This window comes from Benincasa hispida, chromosome 10 (genome assembly GCF_009727055.1).
Source record: "Benincasa hispida cultivar B227 chromosome 10, ASM972705v1, whole genome shotgun sequence".
In the NCBI taxonomy this organism is placed as follows: Eukaryota; Viridiplantae; Streptophyta; class Magnoliopsida; order Cucurbitales; family Cucurbitaceae; genus Benincasa; species Benincasa hispida.
In genome coordinates, this window is record NC_052358.1 from 45,592,597 (window position 1) to 45,615,684 (window position 23,088).

A 23,088-nucleotide genomic window follows, 5' to 3' on the forward strand; every position below is an offset into this window, starting at 1 on the left:
TCTCGTTATCGCTTAGCACACGGACAGTCTTCTCCACAAATAAGCAGCCTCTCGGACACCACCACTTAGTGACCTTGGTATTCTCGGAGTGAGAATCCAGGAGGTGTGGGCTCTGTTGGATTTGATAGAGAAAAAGAGGAAAAACCAATCGTATTCAACGACCAAGCAAGTGGGAGAAGGAAAGTATCTATTGTATAGACTTATGCTTGAGTTTAGTAAAGGTACACGATCGTTTAGGAAGTTAGGTGAGATCGTTTAGTGAAGCTCACTTAGGCGCGCGACCGTTTAGTAAAACCTTACACGATCGTTTAGTTAACAGTGCATGTACACGATCATTTAGACAAACACTTGAAGTTGTCGTGTAGTCTCTCGTGAGCTAAACGATAGGCTGTGTACTCAAATAAAGCGATGCAATGATTCTTTTCCAAAATGAAACAATTTTCATTTTATCCTTCAATTATGAAAACTAAATACAACCTCCCACTATCATGCACAATTAAGGAGAAACCACCAACAATGATCTCATAATTGTTTTAATCATAAATAAATATAATAATTAACTTATCATATTATATTTATAACCCATAATTTGAAACCATAATCATTTTCTCCTTTACTTGATATAAATCATATTTATATAATTTTCCTCCAATTAATGTATCTCATATATCATGTCAATTATATCAGAACCAGTTTTATCATATCATATATAATCAAACTCCCCCTTGTCAATTTGAACACTTCAAACTGACCCAAAAACTGATTCTCAACTTGAATCTATTTAGCTACCAAGGGGACCTTATGGACTTGTAACTTGAAGCTCCAACGATACGTGAATAGTTGACTAAACTATTTAGCCATGAGATTTACTATCCGTTAACTGTCGGACACTTTACTAAAGACTAACAACTGCATTCTTCTCACCACAGATATATTTTTATGTCCATCGTATATAACCAGTCAACAATATGATAACCCTTCATAGATACTCGTAAGTACAGCTGGGCCAATTTATCATTTTGTCCATGTAATTACATCTAACTCCTTAAGTACCACTAATCCCTCTAATGAACAATATATCATATTCCTACTATGAGTGGACACCTCTCAGGCCATGAAAAGGTGTATAGCGCCACATCGTTCAAGCCATGGAATCATCCTTTAAGGGACCAATCTATCTACTTACCCCTACTTTGGGGAATAAGCGAATTCCATCTTGTGTAGTTGAGATTCCTACTCCCCAATCAGACGAATCCCCAAAGTGGTATGTTTGAGTCGACGATCTGGCCACTCGCGCCCATGCAAATCAAAGGACCGCCCTCAAAGGCAGAAGTTCCTAACTCACTCAGGATTAAGGTCATGTTACCTATGGTCATCCTAGTGAAGTGAAGTCTCTGTCTGAAAAGCATTATATAACGAGACTATACATTTCGTGGTCCAGTCTTATACAAAAACCTTTGTATAGGACACCCCTGCTCGCATGTTTCTACATGAATGATCAGGATCAGACCATCTGTAGCACGTCTTAGCACTTGTAACTATCTATAAAGCGGGCTGCATCCATAGTGTCACCAGGATAAGGTTTCCCTCCTATATCCATATACTACAGACCATTTTGGTCATCACTTAAGACATGATCCATTTGTATGTCTCCACATACATGCTTAAGTTATAACGACAACCAGAGATCTTAGTTTATTGGTTTGTGGTAAAACAAAACATCTCATGTTTCATAGACAACAGTGAAGAAAATATCTCATATTATTACATTACAAGCGTTTGTTCAATACAGGTGTTTACAAACTATAGAACCCAACAAGAGTTTAGGGCATTAACCTCAACAAGTTCGACATAAATCCCAAAATTTCCTTCAATCAAATCCAAAATTCCTCTCTGAACAAATCAATTAGATTGTGTCATCCTTTACAACAATTCGATTTATCCACCGAAATAAAAATATTCGCAATTACCACAAAATATTGAGTTTAAGTGACAAATTAATTTGGAATGTCACAACTATAGACCATTTTGGCTATTTACTGAACTTGATCTACTCTTATATCTCCATATAAAGTTCATGTATTCATTCAATAGTCATGGATCTTTAGTTTATTGGATTTAGTCTTTATAAGTGCAATTCACATATTCAATAGCAGTTTTGTTTAATAAACGTCAATAACATCTTTATTGATAATAGAATATGTTTAACATTACAAACTATGAGTTTAAGGACATACAACCCAATAGACTGTCCATGTAGCAGTTTACGTGTGCTAGGTCACTGCCACTTCATGTGCTTTGAAGGAAGTCGTGTATCGGGTACACGATTTAGGGGCGCAATTGTGTACCTAGTACACGATTTAAAAATCTATTTTTGACAATAGTTTCAACCCAACCCTATTTTTATTAATAATTATTAAAATAACATTATTTAAAAAATTGGCTTCTTTCACTTTTAAAACCAAACAAAACAGACATGTTTTCATTTTTTTTATTTAAAGAATATTCATAAATATCTAATAATAGTAGCATAGACATTGGAATTTGATTAGTGCCATTTCAAGGGACGATAGAGAGATATAGGGAGAAATAGAGAGAGATAGATTATGGAGATTTTCATATTAGGGTTTCCAACTAGCCTACAATGAGAATGAATGCATACTAAAATACTACAAAATCTCTAACAGGCCCAATGGACTTTTGCAAATGAAGTAAACCTAAACTAAATAACATAATGTTAAATACTTTAAAACTATTCAATTGAGCTAAGTCATTTTCGTTGATACCAAAAAATGGATCAACCATAAATTTGTATTACGGAGAATAATAGTCCAAGTGCCTACAAGACAAAAGAAATTGAGCACCAGTGTAGTGTCAAGCCACACATAGTTCGTTGCTCAAGTCAATATCGAGTTTTTGAGTGACTTGACAGTAGAAAATGATGGGATATTTTAGGCATACCTTTGACCAATAACTTTGTCCGTTTATATAGAATAGTAAAGCGTAACTAGTGCTCAAGCCCATAATCCCCATCTTAAATCTTTGAAAGTGTTGAGTTAATACTCGATCATTGGATGGTTACACCATCATTGTAACTAATGCTTAAGTGCACCACCCACTCAATTTCTCAACATTTCCTTTATGGCTCGTCTGTTTAGAATTTAGACGGTTTAAACTCTACCATTCTAAGGTTCGACAGAGGTCTTTTCATGAGTTCTCTAAGTTCCCTCATTTGACTCATATGCTCATTTTAGGCTCCTCATGGGTTCTCTAGGGAAACTAGATGAATTGCTCCGTTAATAGTTGGTTCTAGGTCTTGAACAATGCGACCTCACTCTCTTATTGGCCCGAGAAGGGTTAGTTTATAGTTGGATTATAAACTGTTCTTTCATTAGAGGGATCAGTAGCAGTTAAGGAGTTAGATGTAACTACAGGGGTAAAACGGTAATTTGATCCAACTGTAGTTATGAGAAATTTGTGAAGGGTTGACTTACTATTGATTGGTTATATCCCTAGACACATAAATATATCTACAGGGTGAAGAGTGCAGTTGCTTATCTTCAGTAGAGTGGCCGATAGTTAATGAATATTGATTAATTTATTTAGAGAGCTTAATTAATTAATCTCGTATCATTGAAGCTTCTGATTTGTAGGTCCATAAGATCTCCTTGCTAGCTCATTAAGGTTAAAACAAGTAATAATTGTTTTTGAAATAGTTTGAATTGTTCAAATTATTTAAGGGAATTAAAGACATTAATTATACTAATGTGATTAATATAAAATATAATGTATATTGATACATTGTAGTATATAGTTAGTTATAGATATGATTTATATTTAAAATTATATAATATATGAGAGATAAAATTTTGAATAAAATTTAAATATTATTTATATTATTTAGAAGGATAGGATTCACATACATACTATAGATTATAAGAGAGAGTTGCAATTTAATGTGATTAAGATGCATAATATATGGTTTTTTAATTAATTAGTTAACCATATTACAAAGATTATATATTAATATTATTAAATAATTTCTTAATTCCCCATTATAGGGGAGTTATTTGATGTAGATGTGAGGGAGTTATTGTAACGCCCTCTCCCACCTCTAAGTAATATGTGTTTTGTGAAAACACAGTAGTGTGGATATACACCAGAAACACGTAGATAGAGAAAACTCTCTCAAGCAAAAAAAATTTTCTCATCTTTTCTGTATTCTAATTCCCTTCCCCAAAAATCCAATAAGGAGCCCACTCATCCTCATTACTTGTTCTTGAAAATAGCAAGTTGATCGCGTGGTGATGTCCAGAAGTTTTTGCTGTGATTGTGATCTTATCGGTTCAAGGGAAGACTTTCTTGTTCTTATAGTGAAGTTGCTGATCATGACCATCCGAGTGGAAATTCAAGGAGAAGTGACTATCAAGGATTAGTATTTCTTCTTTCCTATTTCCCTTTGTAGAAGCATGCTTAGAATTTAATTGTTTATCCTGTAATTTTCATGTTTTCTTCTATGTATTTTGGATTCTTCAAAATTGAAATTCAATTGCACGACGTTTACATGCTTCCGCAAGAAATTTGATTCTTTCATATTTTTTTTCTTAGGTTTGGAGTTTTCCACGTTAATTATTGTGTTTTTACGTCTATTTTTTTAATTTTTCTATTATTTTTCTTATTTATTCTCGTGATAGTAGTGAAGGGTTTTTTTTTTTCAACACCATTCACACGCTAAACCCGACAACATTATTTGACTCCATGAATGGATTGAATCAAAATGTTTAAAAGATCTCTCCTAAAAACCATACGTACGACTTTCAGCAAACTTAATATTATATCAACACTCAGCACAAATCCATATTTGGATAACTTATCCTTTTATCCAAACGATAGGAAGAGAATTCTCAAGTCCAAATTTGATAAACCCAAAACTCATAAGTCAAATAAAATATGCACTCCTAATTGTGGAACCGAATATTATGATTAATTAATATAGTGAGAAAATTAAAAGACTTATTGTGAGACTGAGTTCACAAACCGCAATCAGCGATAGAGAATGTGAAGCAACAGCTATAGATAGAGACACATCAAGCTGTATGCATGTTCAACCAAATTATTATTTTCAAAAATAAAATAAATAATATTAGTAAGTTCAAGCTAGCTAGGAAATATATATATATATATATATATATATATATATATATATATATATATATATATAGTTTTTATTTAGTTTTATTTTTTCCAGTATTATAACAAAAATTCTTTTTTTTTAAAGTATAATAGGGTAAGAGAGATTCGAACCACATGTTTCTTTATCGTTAACACATTCGTATATCAGTTAAGATATGCTCGCTTTGACATATAATAATAATTTTTAGGAAAAATTTTGAAACAGAACTGTTTAATATTTAAAATATATTCTAGGATTTATAAAATACTGACCAAAGTTATAAGAAACATTAAAATAATAAGAAAAAATACGTGTGTACATCCCAAATTATCTTTGTGCAGTTTTTCCCATGTCTAATCACAAATTTTCACGAGACAAATTTCTTTTTCAAAAAGATATTTTTAGTTTTCTTTCCCTTGGTGATTGAAGGGAATGAGGATAATTTCTAGTAGTATGTTAGGACTTACTACTTACCATCGTAATTTGACACATCATCAATTAATATATCCATTTATTTTGTAGATCCCATACAAATTTTAAATTTTACTTTTGTGGCAATTAATGAATGAAGGTAATATAACTTTTTTTAATACTACACTAATACTAGAATTTTTTTTTTTTCATAGAATCCATGAAAATGAGTGTACCTGAACTACACCCAAATATCACTTTGTAATAAACATATATTCTAATGAGTTAGAATTGGAAAAAAAATTCTATCAAAATAAACCTCAATTGAAATCAAAATGTTACTCACATATTCGAAGAAGGTTTTTTTTTTATTATTTTTTTCCACAGGTAATGTATTAATAAAAAATTCTTTTTTTAGGGGAAGAAAATAGTTATGTATTAAATTTGTAGAAATTAATGGATTAATAATTCATAATATTAATATTGTTTATATCAAATTCATAAAGGAGCCAACCAAGGTGAGTTTGGCTCGATAGTACAGGATGACCTCCATCCTAAGAGGTTCGGATGTTTAATTCTCCTCCCCATAATTATTGTATTGGAAAAAAAAAAGAAATTCATACCAGCGAGATATAAGACTCTTACCAGAATATCTCTATCATATTTTTAACTTAACAATATTAGAAACAATATCTAATTGAAAATAAAAGTTCACCGACTAATATAGTGGTATTTAATGATGATGAATTCTATTTGATTACCTTTTTATTATTATTATTATTATAAGATTTCATATGAATAATAATACAAACTAAAATAAAAATAAAACTTATAAAATATTAAAATAAATTTGTATTAAAAGATATGAATCCATTTTATTTGTATGCACCATCTAATTTTGTTTTGTTTTTTTTTTTTTTAAATTTTAACAAATTAAATAATAAATATTTACTAACTAAAATTAAGTAAAAATTTTAAGTTTTATCAACAAAAAAATTACAAGTAATAAAAGCATGTAAATTAACAAAAAAAAATGTGAGAAGAAAAAAGTAATGTAAATAAGAGAAGAAAAGTTGTAAAATAATTAATAAAATTGTTGTAGGTCTCATTTATAGATGAAAGGAACATGATAAAGATCTAAAGTAATTAATTTTGAGTTGTCCCTTTGGAGACTTCCGAAAATTGAAACAAAAGAAATTAATTTCGAGCACATGTAATGCACGATGAACTAACGTCTCTAACTTCTAGTGTCTGATATCTCTATTTTGTTCTACTAAAAAATGAGAAGGTAATAGAACAATCTGGATTGGACAATTGTTCGTGCTCCAAATGCGAGGGACGCTATGTCACTCTTTACCGGTGGAGTCAGACTTAGTAGATATCATTTGTGCTCTCAACAAGTCGCTCATTGACCTGTCTGAGACTAAGAATGTGAGTTGAAATTTCTTTGGTACTTGCTCATATTTTGCATGTCGTTAATTTTGTTCATTGTAAGCATATGTGTAATTTTTGCCCACTCTTTGACATGGGATGCATATTTGTTTTGGTTTTAAGGGCTCATACCTTTGAGAGGGTACTATTGAAACTCTATTTACTTCGAATGGACGTTCTTCATTCTTAATAAGGACCTTGTTGATGGTTAGTTTGTGGGTAATTAAGTTATTTAAAAAAAAAAAACAAAAAACCGACGATGGTAATAAGTCCACCAATTGATTTAATGTATGCTTTCAAGTAAACATCATATCAATGAACATGGAATTTTAGTTCTTATGCTCGATTCCCATGTCAATCATGCTTTTGTTTCTAAATTTTATATATATAATTCTTAAATGTTAATCTTAAATTCATAGAAAATATTAAAACAAAAAGTAGTTTAAAAAAAACACTGATTTTGAAATTTGATTAAAATTTCATATTATTTAATTAGCGGAGTGAAACTAACCTAGGGATTGGGTGAGTAAAACAAGTTTATTTTAATAAAAATAAAAAATAACCAGAAGTGGAAAAAATAATTCTCTAAATATCAAATTATTAAAAGAAATTTCCATTAAATAACTTAATCTTCTAAACATAAAATAAAATTATGTATCCTCAATTCACCCGTTAATAATATGATTGGAAATGCGATAAAAGTTCCACATTAATTAAATAGACGGTGGGATCATAAGTATATAAATGAAGACAACTATCTCAAATGAGAAGATGCCTTTTGGGTAAAACCAAAAGCAAAACCATGAGGGTTATGTCCAAAATAGACAATATCATACCATTGTGGAGATAGTTGGAGGGTTGTTAATATCAGAGTCATGCTACTAACTTAACCATGTCGGTAGAATATATCCTCAAATGTTGAACAAAGAGGTATAGTGGAGCCTTAGAAGTAATCATGGTGTATTCCGTCGTTGAAATCTATTGGATAGGCAGTATGCTCGAATGAAAGAAGAGTTAGCTTAGATAAGAGTTAGACGGATGGATGATTGTCCCACATTGGTTAGATAATGGGAGGATCATGAACATATAAGTGAGAACAACTATCTCCATTGGGATGATACCATTTGGTGAAACCAAGATATATATATATATATATATATATAAATATATATAAAATTTGTTTTCTTTTTCCTAGTGTTTTGAACTACCAAAATTTAGTAATATTTAAAATATTATCACCGACGTTGATGGTTGTGGTAGCTAATGGTCGCCAACGGTGGATGTGGTGGCAATAGTTGTTAGATAGAATGTCCAAATGTAGTGGTCTCTAGTGACGAACATTAGTGATTACAAATGGTTGCAAATAGTAGGTGGTAGCAAACATGTTAAAGTGAATGTTGTGTGACGATATTTTAGTTAATTTTGTACATCATGAAAAATGGGAGGAATTCTCAATTAAACACTCATTTAAAACATTTTTCTTAAAATTTGGTTCAAGTGTTTCACTTAAAATAACCTAATTCTAAAACTTAATTTTAATAATCATCTTTAGTGGTTGTCCAAACACTACAAACTTTATGAAAATTGAATGACTTTTTTTTTTTCAAAACTAAAACACATTTAAAAAGGCAATATAGTTTAAGAAATAAAACACTTATTATCATTTCAAATTCCAAAATCTTAAAGGTGTATGATTTGATCAACCTCACAATTGTTAACTAAAAAATTAGCAAAGTCAAGGTGATTATGTCAAAATGATTTTACAATTCTAAGCCATAATCAATCTACTAATCTTTAAAAAGTACTCTAGCTTCTTAAAATTGATTTCCAAAGATTATAAATAATAATATAACGAAAATTAAGAGAGGAAATGACATTAAGAAAATAAAATGAACAAAAGATTAAAAAGTCAAAGACGATTATGTCAAAACCATCTAAATTATGAGTGGATTATCATGTTTAATTGGTAGCCATGTTGGATAAAAAAAAAAATAGGAAAAAACAAAGTCTTGTAGAGTGAAATAATTAAAAAATGATTGTACTAAAAAAAATCATTAATGCAAACAATTATTCCAATTAAGTTAATTATTCATCAATCACTAATATTAAAATAATCTTTGAGAAAGAGTGACATTTTTCTAAAAAAATATAAATTTAGAGAGAGAAACATGAGTGGAAAATCTAAATTAATTTAATTGTATTAAAATATGACTAGTTGCCAATTAAAGGGATTAAATTTTCAAATTTTAAGTTGCATTAATTTTGCACGATATATCATAGCCACTGGTCGACGTTGCCCAATTCAAAGTCAAATAATCCTTTAGAATCATTTAATATATGAACGGTAATTTTGGTTTGCTCTTTTAATTTGAACAATAATGCCTATAATTCTTGCAATTTTGTTAAAAAGGAGTATAACTCAACGGTCATTAAATATTGAATTTAAAAAAAAAAAAGAAAAAAAGAAAAAACGGTCGTGAAATATATCTTGTTATTTTTGAAGTTATCAGGTTTGATCTCCTATTCCATGTATTATATATATAAAAAAAAGGGAGAATGTAGCCATTGAAATTAAATGAGAGATGAATAATAAATTGTTCTAAGTTATAATGTCTCAATGCTTTTATATTATTCTTTTTAATTCAACAAGCCTCTTATTCTTTTATAAATTGTTTGATCATTAAATGAGTGTTTGTTTTTTATTTCAATAAAAGACTTGTTTCACAATACATGTTCGATCATTATATTAAAAAAAAATGTAAATCATCGAAAAAAATGGAAAAAAATGGACTTAATTTTTAAAAACAAAAAATAAAAAATGAACCATAAGAGTCAAAATATTCATATGAGATTTTGATATATATATGTATATGAAAATAGAGGTATACTATTTTTGTTTAGATCTAATTTTAGACAACGCGTAAAATTAGTTGTCAAAATGATGAATCCATCAGCACCTTTGCTAAGGTAATCTTCATATAACTTTTTTTTTTTTTTTTGAGCCAATTCAAATACAAATGAATATCTTATTTAATTTCATATAATTCATTTTACTTGTATTTTTAAATAAAATTTTGTCAAGTAGTCTATACCTTTTCTTGAAAAAAAAAAACATGGATGCCATTTTTCTTAAAATAATTACAAACATGAGATTTTGAAAAGAGAGAGAAAAAAAAACATAGATATAATATTTTTAGAAATTAAAAATATGTTATTTTTCACTAATTGACTTAAAGAGTTATTATTTATTTATTTTACAATAATTATTGTATTAACCTATTTAACCACGTCCAAAATGAGTTTAGTTCAATAGTAATTGATATGACCTTTCTTAGAGATGGAATGTTTGATCTCCATCTCTGAATTGTTCTAAATATCAATTAAGATATATCTATAGTCATTGTTAATCAATGTGTGTTGTATCTATTAATTTCGAAGTTAGAAATTCGATTCTTCACCAATATTGTAAAAAAAAATTGTGAGATATCTTTTTTTTCCTTTTTCTTCTAAAACACAATCAATACGTGTTAAGTCATTGTATGTTGTCTTATCATAATTGTAATATTTTTTCTTTCTTTAGTATAATTTCTTCCTTTCTTTCCTTAATTCTTATTTTTGTAAAGCTTAGTTTTCAGTCTAAACTATTTAATTTTTAGTCTAAATTATTTACCTTCCTTATTCGGAATTTACATGATACTAATAAAAGTGATAAAATAATTATATTTTTATCCCCATTATTCAACATAATCTAATTGGCCTAAACATTAATAATTTGGTTTACGTAAGACCTAAAAAGATGAATAAACTCATATGTGAGGTAGAGTCACAATTTTTTTACGCATTCACTAGCGAGTATGATATTATAAATTGAGCACGATTCAACATGTTTACTTCCTCCTTTGTGGTTTATTTTATTTGTGTTGAAAGATATTTTTGTAGTTTATGACGGGTTGTTTTGCTTAGGAAAAAAAAGACACCAATAAACTCGTTCTATTTCAATTCAAATTTTAAGTATGGTTTTTTTAAGAAAATCAAATAATCAATTTTTATGAGAATTGATGTCTTATCTATTAAATTAGGCTTAAAATGAATGTGAATTTAATTCTATGATAATGGACAAAAGATTCTTGCTGTTTTAATGTTTTAAGTTGTCTTAACAAACTAACAATTAAAAATAAATGAAATATTTACACAACATGGATTTTTTATTTTTATTTTTATTTTTTATTTTTATGAGTAAGTGAATATTAAATTAGAGAATTAAAAATATGGAATATTGGAATCTAAAACCCATCTGATCAACACAATCATAAAAAACATTTTCTTAGAAATATTTTATTTAAAAAAAAACAATAAAATGTTGAGACTAGTCTTGTGTGTGTGTATATATATATATATGCACATTATTCTTCAACTCTCTCAACCTTTGTAGTTGGAATAAACAAAAAAGAGAGACAGAGGTTGCCATTTTCGAAAGAAAAAGAAAATGGAAGAAAGTAAAATGGTAAGCTTCGTTGTGGTTTTGGTAATCGTTTTGACATCGTTGTTGGCGGTTGTTCCAGTGTCGGAGGCACAGCTCCGACGAGATTTCTATGCCGATGTCTGCCCTAACGTCGAAAGCATAGTTCGAAAAGCTGTAACTAAGAAGTTCAAACAAACATTTGTCACTGTTCCTGCCACCCTTCGCCTCTTCTTCCACGATTGCTTTGTTCAGGTAATTTATTTGATTCCTACTCAATGTTTGGACCTATAGTTGAAGCTTTCAATTATTATAATTCATATTTAGTTACACTAAAATTATTTAAAAATTCTAATTGTTTCGAGTATTTATTCTTATATAATTATCTTTTTTTATCATTTGTAACTTAAATTAGAATAGTTTACATCTAAAAAACAAACTATTATAACATAGGCTAAAATAATCTACATCTACTATTATAATCCATATATTATTATCACTCACTGACTATAATTAAGTCATGAAACATGTTACGAAAACATCAATTAAAGAATATAAAACAACATAAAAGAATCAACAAACAGATATACGTGGTTCACTAACAGTGTGTTGGCTACGTCCATAAGATAGAGGAAGAACAATATTATTAGAGAAAATGTTTTATGAATACATAAACGGCATCTCAAAGGTTAAACAGTTTATATAATGCACTACTCTAAACTCTAGAGTCATAATCGTAAATAACTACAAATAAATAAATATATTAAATACGAATTCTGAATAGGTTGTACTTGATCGTTCGAAACAGCAATAAACGACGAATGGACTTTGATGACACAAAATGATTTAAATGATTGCATGAGAATGGAGTTTGATGCTTTTTGTGAGTTTGGATTTAATGATGGAGGGATTTTGTTTTATTTGGTTAAAATATAGGGATGTGATGCATCAGTGATGATTGCTTCAGATGGAAGTAACACGGCGGAGAAGGATCACCCTGATAATCTTTCATTAGCTGGCGATGGATTTGATACCGTCATCAAAGCCAAAGCGGCAATCGACGCTGTGCCGGGATGTAAAAATAAAGTCTCATGTGCTGATATTCTCGTGATGGCTACTCGAGACGTCATTTCACTGGTTTATACTCTCCATTGATTATATTCTATCTCATTTGATAATGATTTTGTTTAAAAAAAATTAAACTAAGATTGGAATACAGGCCAGAGGACCTTCCTATGCAGTGGAGCTAGGAAGAAAGGATGGGCTTGTTTCAAGGGCTTCAGATGTGGAAGGAAAATTGCCACAACCAACCTTTAATCTCAATCAACTTAATGCCATGTTTGCTGCCAATGGTCTTTCTCAAACTGACATGATTGCTCTCTCTGGTATTTAATTTCATTTTCCCTCACAATTTCAACTCTCTTCTCAATCTTTTCATATTTTCCAAATATTTTAGAAACAAAAACCACCATTAAAGTATGGTGTTAGTTACCATTATACTCTCAGATTTTTTATTATAAAAATTGAGCTTCCAAACTTATACAAATATTAAAATTGGACATTGAACTTACATAATAGTAAAAATTGTATAAGTTTGAGCTTTCGATTTTTATCATTTGAAAGGTCCAATTTCTTCAACTATTATAATTTCGAGCGTACAATTTTAACAGTGGTAGAAGTTTGAAAACTCAATTTTTCCAATTGAAAGTTTGAAAGTGTAATTGCAACTGTCACCATATGTCAAGTGTGATTTTTGCATAATTTTTCTTTAATCATTTTGATGACTCTTTTGGTTAGTGCCATTAAATATATACCTAAAAAGGTGACCTCTTGCGAGGATATTAATGGTTAAAAGTATAACGTATATAGATATATATGGATAATTTAGGATGTACACATCTTTATGCTTCTCCTCCCATCATTCACACCATAAAAGTAATTAAAATATTTTTAAAAATAAATAATAATAGTTTGCCACATATTACATTATGATAGGACAATTAGATGGGATGTACAAAGATAGATATTCCCGAGATGCATCTAAATATTTTTGTATATATATTTTAGTAAAGTCATTTGGAAGATGAAGTATCTATCTTGAGAGTTGCTACAAATAAGAGGTAAGCTAGGTCTAGGTGACCGAGCTCCTTCCTGAAATTTGAGATGTGTTATAAACTTATAATTAGCATTAAAAATTGCTAGATTTTTCAAAATATTCTGCTGGCATAGTGATGTAACCCCCATTTTCCATGGTTCGATGTATAATTAGTAGCCTAAATAATGTTGAATATTGACTTCCATTTTCTTTATGATTTATGTTTTGTTTCTTTGCGTATTTTTTTTTTCCTTCTCAAGTCATTTTCTTCATTAACTAATTAAGAGCGATTTTTGTTTTTTTAAAAATGATTTTTTTATATACTTCATTTCTTCATTCTTTGATTTTTCCTTTTTTTTTTTTTAAGATAAAATGATTTTTTTTTAAGATAAATGATTTTTAATATATAAACATTGTTTTTTTTTTTTAAGATAAATGATTTTTTTTATATACTTCATTTCTCCATTCTCAACCTTTAGTAGTTGAATGTGTGTTCAATACATTCAGATTTAGATCATAACTTTGAGGACAACTAATGAGAGGAAAAAGAAAGAAAACATGTGCATTACCAATTTTATAGCGATAAAGATTTTGTTGATCTCTTTTGCGATTGAAATTGTTATTTATTATGATTCATGGAGAAGATTCAAAATAATTGAAGATGATATTCCTTTGTTGCTTCTTTCTATATTTGACTATTCATTGTTTTATTGCATTTTAAATGGAGATTTTGATTTTGAGATTTTGTGTTTTAACTTGAATTTCTTATGTATGTTATGTTCGGTTGCTGGAAAAATTAGTGTAGGAATCAAACACGTAAAGGTAGAAGTATATATATATAATTTTGGTTCTCTTTTAACTCGAAATAAAAAAAATGACGGTGTCTATATAAGTTATTCTAAAATTGGTTCTCTTTTAACTCGAAATAAATTTAAAAAAATTGACTAGCCTATTTGTCATACTAAAGGTAGAAGTATATATATATAATTTTGAAAAGTCGAGGGTACTAATGCAACTTTTGAAATGATGTATTAACACAATTTCCATCCATATACTTATAATAAGGATGTTTTCAAACTTTCTTAAGGTTTAGGGATATTATTGAAAGTTTAGAGTATTTTGGAAACAAAGTACCAACGTTTTTGTCCAAAACTAAAAGTGCGTTTTTTTTTTGAAGTATAGAAGAAATCATTTAACCTTGTAAAAATTAAAGGGTATTTTTGACAGAAAGTAAAAACTTAATTAATCATTTTGGTCCCTATATTTTTAACGTTGATAAATTTTTATGTATATATTTTTAAATACGTTCATTTTAGTCGAGTACTTTTAATATTGATTCATTTGAGTGTTGAAGGAGATTAAAGAAATTTGATTGACATGAAAATTATGTTGCAGCTGCGCACACCGTAGGATTCTCCCACTGCAGCAAATTTGCAAACAGAATATACAATTTCAGCCGTACAAATCCAGTTGATCCAACACTGAACCCGACATACGCAGCCAAGCTCCAAGCCATGTGTCCCAAAGACGTGGATCCAAGGATAGCCATAGATATGGATCCAAACACTCCTAGAAGGTTTGACAATATGTATTTCAAGAATCTCCAGCAAGGAATGGGCCTTTTCACTTCTGACCAAATCCTCTTCACTGACCCAAGGTCCAAGTCCACTGTCAAGATTTGGGCCCATAGTGGACAAACCTTCTACAAGGCCTTCATTGATGCCATGACCAAGTTGGGTCGGGTCGGAGTCAAGACCGGATCCGATGGCAACATTCGCACCGACTGTGGCGTTTTTAACTCTTGAATATCACGGAGACATTTGGGGCAAAAAGTGGAGTTATAAAATCCTTAGGTCGACAAGGAGTAGAGTCCATAACTCTTTCCAACTTTTTGGACCAAATAGTCGAACACACTTTTGAGTTTTGAGGTTGTTTGTTGTTATTATTATTGTTATTAAGATTGATTGGAACAAAGGGGAGTTAAGAGAGAGATGGTTATTTGTACAAATGCTTAAGAAATTGTCTTCTTCATTCTAATTTGATTTGATTTTCATTCTTTGCTCAACCACACGGTGTCGTGTGTTTGGATTGATGTACTCTTGTAAAAATGTAATGGCTTTGAAGGTGTCATTTTGAAAATATTTTGAATTCTATGATTACAACTCTAAATTAATTATATGTCAATATGATTATAGACTCATAGTCTAACATTAATTGATATTTATTCCTTTTCACAAAGTTTAAATTTTTTCATATTAAAGATTAGGTATATGTATTGGATTAGGATTTGGGTTTATTGTAAGTTACAATGCCGAACATATGGGTGAGAAAAAATTTAGGACAACTCTAGATAATCTTATTGTAGTCTAAAGTTTATTATTATTTTTTACTTTTATAGCGTCACACACACACACACACACACATATATATATAGTTTTTTTTAGTATTTTAACTCTTAATGTTGTAACATTTTAATATCTAATAAGTTTTTAAATTGAATTTTCATTGGAACTTGAGTTTTTTTAAAATAAAAAAAAAAGCAAACATTTTTGTATGAGAGGTTAAAAGTTTGAGATCCAATTTCTTGATCTAAAACTCTCCGTTAAATATCTCTCTCACAAATACTTTTGAACACACAATATTTCAATATTCTAATCCCTCTACTTTATCATATTTGTTTCATTTGCTCATTTAAAGAAAAATTGGTCAAAAAAAGATGTTCTTTGATGTTGATATTTGATCTCAAACTTTTAGTGCATAATGGTTTGAGTTGCCTAACATTTTAGTTGGATCGTTGCGACCTGAGAGGATAGGCCAAAGAATATTTGTTGTAACCTTGGAGGGAATACTTGGAGTATTCTCCACTTTATTACTTCATCTGACAATATGCAGTTCACTTAGGATTGTTCATCATTGCTTGGTCGTCCATCAACATCAACGCTTAATTCAAAAGATTTTTAGATGTGTTAAACAACTTGATATCAACATTACTCTTATAGAAAGCGTTAGAATAGATTTTAAGTTATGTAAAACTTTTTTAGGGTATTTTAACCAAGAAAGAGAGGTTTGGAGAATTTGAGATAATAACATTAACCTATGAGTGAAATACCCTGTTCAAAAGTAAGTTGTTGTCCAATCCCAAGGATTAGGGAGTTTTACCATTTCATGCTCCATTGGATTTTAATTTTTAGTTTTAAAAAATTATGCTTGTCTGCTCACAACTTTTTTTTTTATTATGACCATCATCTTCTTAAAGAAACATTTGAACTCATAACACAATTTAAAAAATAAAAACAAAATTTAACTACTTTTTTTTTATCCTTCAACATTAGGCATGAGTGATAGGACCCAAACAATATATTAACAACCTACTAGGATCTTCTCCAAAGACATTCAAACAAACAATTGTACACCAAAACACCACAAATTAATCACCAAACAATAAACCAATAATGGACAACAATAAACTATAAGATTTTGGAAGACTAAAAACAAAGAGCACACACAAATTATACGTGGAAAACCCCTTCGATGTGAAGAGTAAAAATTACGGGACTTATGAGGAGTCTACCCTTCTCAACTTATCTTATTACCTTAAAATTGAGGGAAAAAGACCCAAATAAATCATACTAAGATTCACTAACCACAACACTTTCATACATAAAAGATCAACACTTAAGAGATAAAAAAAAGGAAAATCATCCAGTTTTATAGATTTTATTCAGTAATGATTATGGATAAACCAGAGCTTTAAACAAGGATCCAACCATTCAAACTGAGACCCTATGTGTCCTGAACAGACTGTCCAAATTTCAATAGGATCCAACGGTTCAAACTTTAGCAATCGACAACTTTGTGGAAGCAGTCGCTAAAAAATCGAATTGATGTCCTTCTCATCAATTTTCTGCTTCTTTTTCATTCTCTTTCCCATTAGGTCATACCCATATCACATTAGTAGTAGTAGTAGTAGTAGTAGTAGTAGTAGTAGTAGTAGTAGTAGTAGTAGTAGTAGTAGAAGAAGAAGAAGAAGAAGAAGAAGAAGAAGAAACCCTTCTTTCAAGATGAACCAACCCTAACCAATTGGGCCAAATAAGTGAGCTGGACACCCACAACAATCTCTCCCTCTAGCCCGACACAAGGAAGATACAATCACATCCATGATCATTTGGACCTCAGCTCAATAAGCTTACTACAAAGCTCAATCTTGCTTCTCGGTACTACCTTAGTCAACATATCTACACTATTCTTGTCAGTATGGACTTTCTTCAGATTCAATCTCTCCTTTTCAATTACATCTCTTAGCCAATGATATCTAATATCAATGTGTCGAACGTGATACATTGAATTCTTGCTCACATCTTGGCTACCACAGAGTATTACATACTCACCTTGCTTCAAACTCAACTCTTGAAAGAACCTTTTAAGCCATAACATCTCCTTGCTTACTTCCACTATTGCAATATACTCTGCCTCAGTTATGGACAATGTTACCCATTTTTGTAGCTTAGATTTCCATGAGATGATTTTCCCTAAAAATGTAAACATATAACCTGAGGTAGACTTACTGTTATCAAGATCATCTGCCATATCTGCATCAGTATAGCCTCAAGTATAGGTTTGCCACCTATACAACACAAACTCAGTTTGGAGGTGTCCCGCAAGTATCTGAAGATCAACTTCACTACTTCCTAGTGAGTTTTACCTGGATTGGATAGAAAACGACTCACTACACTGGCTGTATATGTAATATCAGGTCTAATACACACCATAGCATACATCAAAGAACTAACAACAGAAGAGTAAGGAATGGATGATATAACTTCTTTCTTTTTCTGTGTTGTAGGACAAACTCTCTTACTGAGCTTGAAGTGAGTTGCTAGTGGTGTACTAACAGGCTTTGCATGCTTCATATTGAACAACGTCCGTTCAATATACTTATCTTGGGATAGCCACAATTTTCCAACCTTTTTGTCACAAGCAATCTACATATCTAAGATTTGCTTTGTAGGACCTAAATCTTTCATGTCAAAAAACTTGGACAAATATTTCTTTAAATTTTAAATCGTATCAACATCTTATCCAACTATCAACATATCATCTACATATAAAAGAAGAATGATGAAGTTACTCAACGATCTCATTTTATTGAGAACTTATGAGCAGAAGCGGATCGTGCAAATCCCATTTCGATTGAAAACAAACATTTACATTAAAACATACAGATTATGAACTTTAACTAAAATTACAGCATGCCATTGAAACTAGAAAAGAAGTTCAAATGATTATACCTTTGAAGAACTCTTCTTCACATAAATCCCTCGAACTAACTCGAACTCTTCGAACAACAACAAACTCTCCAAACAGCAAGAAATCTCGAACCAAAAGAGGAAGACACAACCACTTGGTTTCCTTAGTATTCTCAGGGTGAGAACCCAGGAGTGTGGGCTTTGGCTATTTTGGTTAGGAGGGTGTTTGTGAGTTTGGAGGAGGAAGACGATTGAAGAAGAAACACACTATCGCATAGAGTTTGTCTCAATCGTGTAAAGTCTGGAGACTATCGTATTGGCTCTTAATTTTGTGTAAAAGACTAAACTAATCGTGTAACACACATTATGGAAAAATAAAATCATATTTTATTTATCCCTATTTGTCACAAAATTGCTTAACCTCCCATTAAGGTGGTTAGAGAGAAAAAGGGATTAATTATCAAATATAATAAATAATATAAATAAATATGATAACCATCTTATCATATTATATTTATAACCTATAGTTTTAATATTGCATCATATACAAGATAACCTATAGTTTTAATATGATAACACACATGATTTATATTAAAGTTAACAAATATTTGAACCTCATTCAAATAAATATTTATTCCTCCAATTAAACAATAATGAATCAAATGATATAATTGAATCAATTTAATTTGAACATTTTAAATTAACCCAAAAATTGATCATCAATTAAATCCTTTTGAGCTACCAAGGGGCCCTTATGGACCTGGAGCTTGAAGCTCCAACGGTATGTGAATAAATAATTAAACTCTTTAATTACATTATCCACTATCCCTTAACTGTCGGGCACTCCACTAAAGACCGACAGCTGCACTCTTCGCACTACAGATATATTTCTGTGTCCATTGGATATAACTAATCAACATTATGATGATCCTTCACAAATTGCTCGTAAGTATAGTTTGGCCAAATTACCGTTTTGCTCTTATAGTTACATCTCACTCCTTAAGTACCATTGATTCCTCTAATGAACGATAGATCGTAATCCCACTAAGACTAAACCTTCTCAGGCCAAGAGAGGGTGTGGCGCCACATTGTTAAAGACTCGAAATCAGCACTTAAGGGAGCAATTTATCTACTTACCCCTACTTCGGGGAATGGTTGAACTTCATCTTGTGTAGTTGAGTTTCCAGCTCTCTAATAATATGAATCTCCAAAGTGGTAGGCTTGTTGAGTCGGCGATCTGACCACTTTCACCCATACAATTCAAAGGACCGCTCTCATAGGCATGAGTTCACAACTCACTCAGAATTAAGGTCATGTTACCTATATATTTTTTTCATCATGGGTTCTTCCATGGAGTTTTGTCTACATCCTAACATTCTTCCACTTGGAGATAAAACGACGATCTTGTCTCCCACTGCAACAAAATTCATTATCTTGGAAAACTCCAAGACTAAGCTCTCAATACAACTGTTATCTCTAATCTCCTTAGCAAACTCCAAGGTTCAACATAATACCTGTAAAATCAACAAAGTAACAAAATAGGAAACTATCAGAAAAATAATTGCAGCTCATCTGTTCTTGCCCGAGATATGAGCAAGCTACGTGGAATTGTCCCCCAGACATAAAAGATAGTCACGTACTCCTACTTCAGCTAAGTGGTACAAATGGACATCTTCTTCAATCCTGAACATCTTTTCTTTTAGAAGATACACTCCGCAAATGGTTTGACTCCTTCCTTCAAACCTGCTATCAAGCTAGAGATTTTATCCCTGACCTTAGCAACTGCTCTGGTCTTCCACTTTGATGCCCTTATTCGCTTCTGCGGCTTCATCAATTTATTCGATTGTGAGACAATTGGGGGTTCATGATAGACATTAACTTCTTCTCTCAGACTTCCCAATTGCTTCTGAAATGATGAACCTTGATTTAAATGATCAACACTGGCTATCATTGTTGCTGGCTCAACTATACCTCTACACCTACCATCTATGATCCTTTGACAGCACTAAACTGACATTTGTATAGTGTAGAATATCTGTACAAACTACTATTACCTGGTATCCCAATATGAGTTTACACTGTCGACTGCCAAACTCACACCTGTAACCCTTATCATCTAATTTACCAATAAAAATGACATTTATTTTCATCCTAGATACAAACTTGATATCTTGTAATACTAACTTTTCACTAAACTCTATTGTCAGATTAATGTTCCCGATCCTGCAAATCTTGAAAACCCTTTCATGCCTCATTTTCACTAGACCAAAGCTATGTGTATTGAAGTTGCATTATCAATTGTCCATTCAAATGAGTGGCTACTACTTTTTGTGTTACTCTCAACACAGGCATAGATATCACTAATTAATTCTTCATCAGTTTCAACCAGATTTATTGTTACTTCTTTAATTTCAACCTAATTTACCTTTTGTTTTCTTTTCTGATCCTATTCTAATTTCCTACATTGATTTTTGAAGTAACCTTTCTTGTGACACTAAAACCACTCCATCTTCTCCTTATTCCTATTCTTCCACTTTTTATTATTGTTGCTTAACCTATCGTTTTCAAAGTCCATCTTTCCTTTACCTTTAATCACCACTAAAGCTAAACCTATAGTAGATTCTTTACTACTATCTTTCCTAAAAATTTCTCCAGATATAACTAAATAAAAGTCCCCAAAAACTTTTTATGTTATCCCCTATTGAATTAGACACTGTAGTTTTCATGGTTTTCCAACTATCGGTTAAATACATCAATACCTGAATAGCATACAACTCATCAGTAAATTCTATGTTAACATATTTTAATTGACTAATTAAAGTGGTGACCTCATTAATATAAGATTAACATAAGCATCCTCAACCATTTGCATGTTGAAATATTTCTTAAGAAGATAAGACTTACTATTAGCAGATGGTTTCTCATACCTGTTTGTAAGCACTTCCATAGTGAATTAATCTTATCAGCTTTAAGACTAGCAATATTCATTGACAAACACATCTTGATGATTACGATTGCTTCTTCATTCAAGTTCTTCCAATCTTCATTCGAAATCCCTTTCGGACTCTCCTTTAATGCTTTATGCAATTTCTTGTAAGTTAAGAAATTCTTAACCTACATTTTTCAATACCCAAAATTTTTCCATCAATTTTTTTGAATTCTTCAAAACCTCTTGGCTCTGATAATCCTATGACTCCTAAACCAAAAAGCTCTGATACCACTTTATGGGAATTTATATTAAGACATAAATAAAATGTGAAAACTAAATTATATCTAAAATTCTCACTTCAAAGGTTAAAGTAAAAAAAGATTAACAATCATAAAATTATCAAAATAATCAAGAGAAAGGAAAAAAGAATCGATACCGAAAATATATTGGTTCACTCCAAGCTTGGGACTACGTCTAGTCTTTTACAACTATAGGTTTTACTATAATGAAGATTGCAAAGTTCCAAAACTCGCATTACAAATCTCTCCCTAAATAGCCCAACACGTATTATTTGAATCTTGTACCACAACTCGATTACTTGAAATAAATACTAAAAAAGAAAACACTCGAAACTAAGTAAAATACACACTATATTTTCTAATTACGCTCATTGCCGCATAGAGAAGTTTCTCATTTCGATTTGCCTTCTGCCTTTTTTTTTATTATTAATTTTTTAGTTTGTAGCCGCCACTTCTCCGGTTAAAACACGTATAAATATGTGTTTATTAAAACTTAATAGTTCAGAAATAGGCCAAAGCCCAATTTATTTTCACTTTTCTTCTCTCTGTGCATGTTAAAAATTATTTGGGAAGAAAATAGGGTTTCGGCATAAAAGGTCTTAAGATAGAGCCTATATTACATTAATGTCTTGAACATTTCATTTTTTTACAAAAGAATGCCTATTGGATTTTGTTTTCCATTAATGTTAGTGGCTATTTACAATTTTAATCCTCGGTCCCACACACAAATATATATATAATTGTGATTCTCTCTCTTCCATGCACATGCTTAAGGTTTCATGCCCATTAATGTTTCTTTTTTGAAAAAGAAAAATCAACTCCTCAACTTCCCCTTTCTTTCTCCTCCCTCTCTTTTCTCCTTCGGGCGATTTCACACCCCTTCACTGTCATCATTCGCTCGTCGGATTCTGTCAACCGATGCCATCGCCATTCACTAGTTCGCCATTCTCTCGTCAGATTCGACCACCACTCGTCAATCTGTCGTGTGTCATTTATCCTCGTTCATCAATCATTCGCCTGTCGAAATCGGTCGTTCGTCCTCATT

At 30.8% G+C, this 23,088-nt stretch overlaps 1 protein-coding gene across 1 annotated transcript; it reads left to right on the top strand.

Annotated features, from left to right (window-relative positions):
- Positions 1 to 11,516: 11,516 nt before the first annotated feature.
- Positions 11,517 to 15,374, top strand: LOC120089309 (peroxidase 51-like). Its single transcript, XM_039046744.1, has 4 exons — positions 11,517 to 11,729; positions 12,411 to 12,611; positions 12,694 to 12,859; positions 14,965 to 15,374. Exons 1-4 carry the CDS (start codon positions 11,517 to 11,519, stop codon positions 15,372 to 15,374), a joined length of 990 nt encoding a protein of 329 aa, XP_038902672.1.
- The last annotated feature ends 7,714 nt before the right edge of the window (positions 15,375 to 23,088 follow it).

Coding starts and splice junctions, on each gene's coding strand:
- LOC120089309 (XM_039046744.1), top strand. CDS start 11,517: ATGGTAAGCTTCGTTGTGGTTTTGGTAATCGTTTTGACATCGTTGTTG. Junction 11,730..12,410: donor TCCACGATTGCTTTGTTCAG/GTAATTTATTTG, acceptor GTTAAAATATAG/GGATGTGATGCATCAGTGAT. Junction 12,860..14,964: donor TGACATGATTGCTCTCTCTG/GTATTTAATTTC, acceptor ATTATGTTGCAG/CTGCGCACACCGTAGGATTC.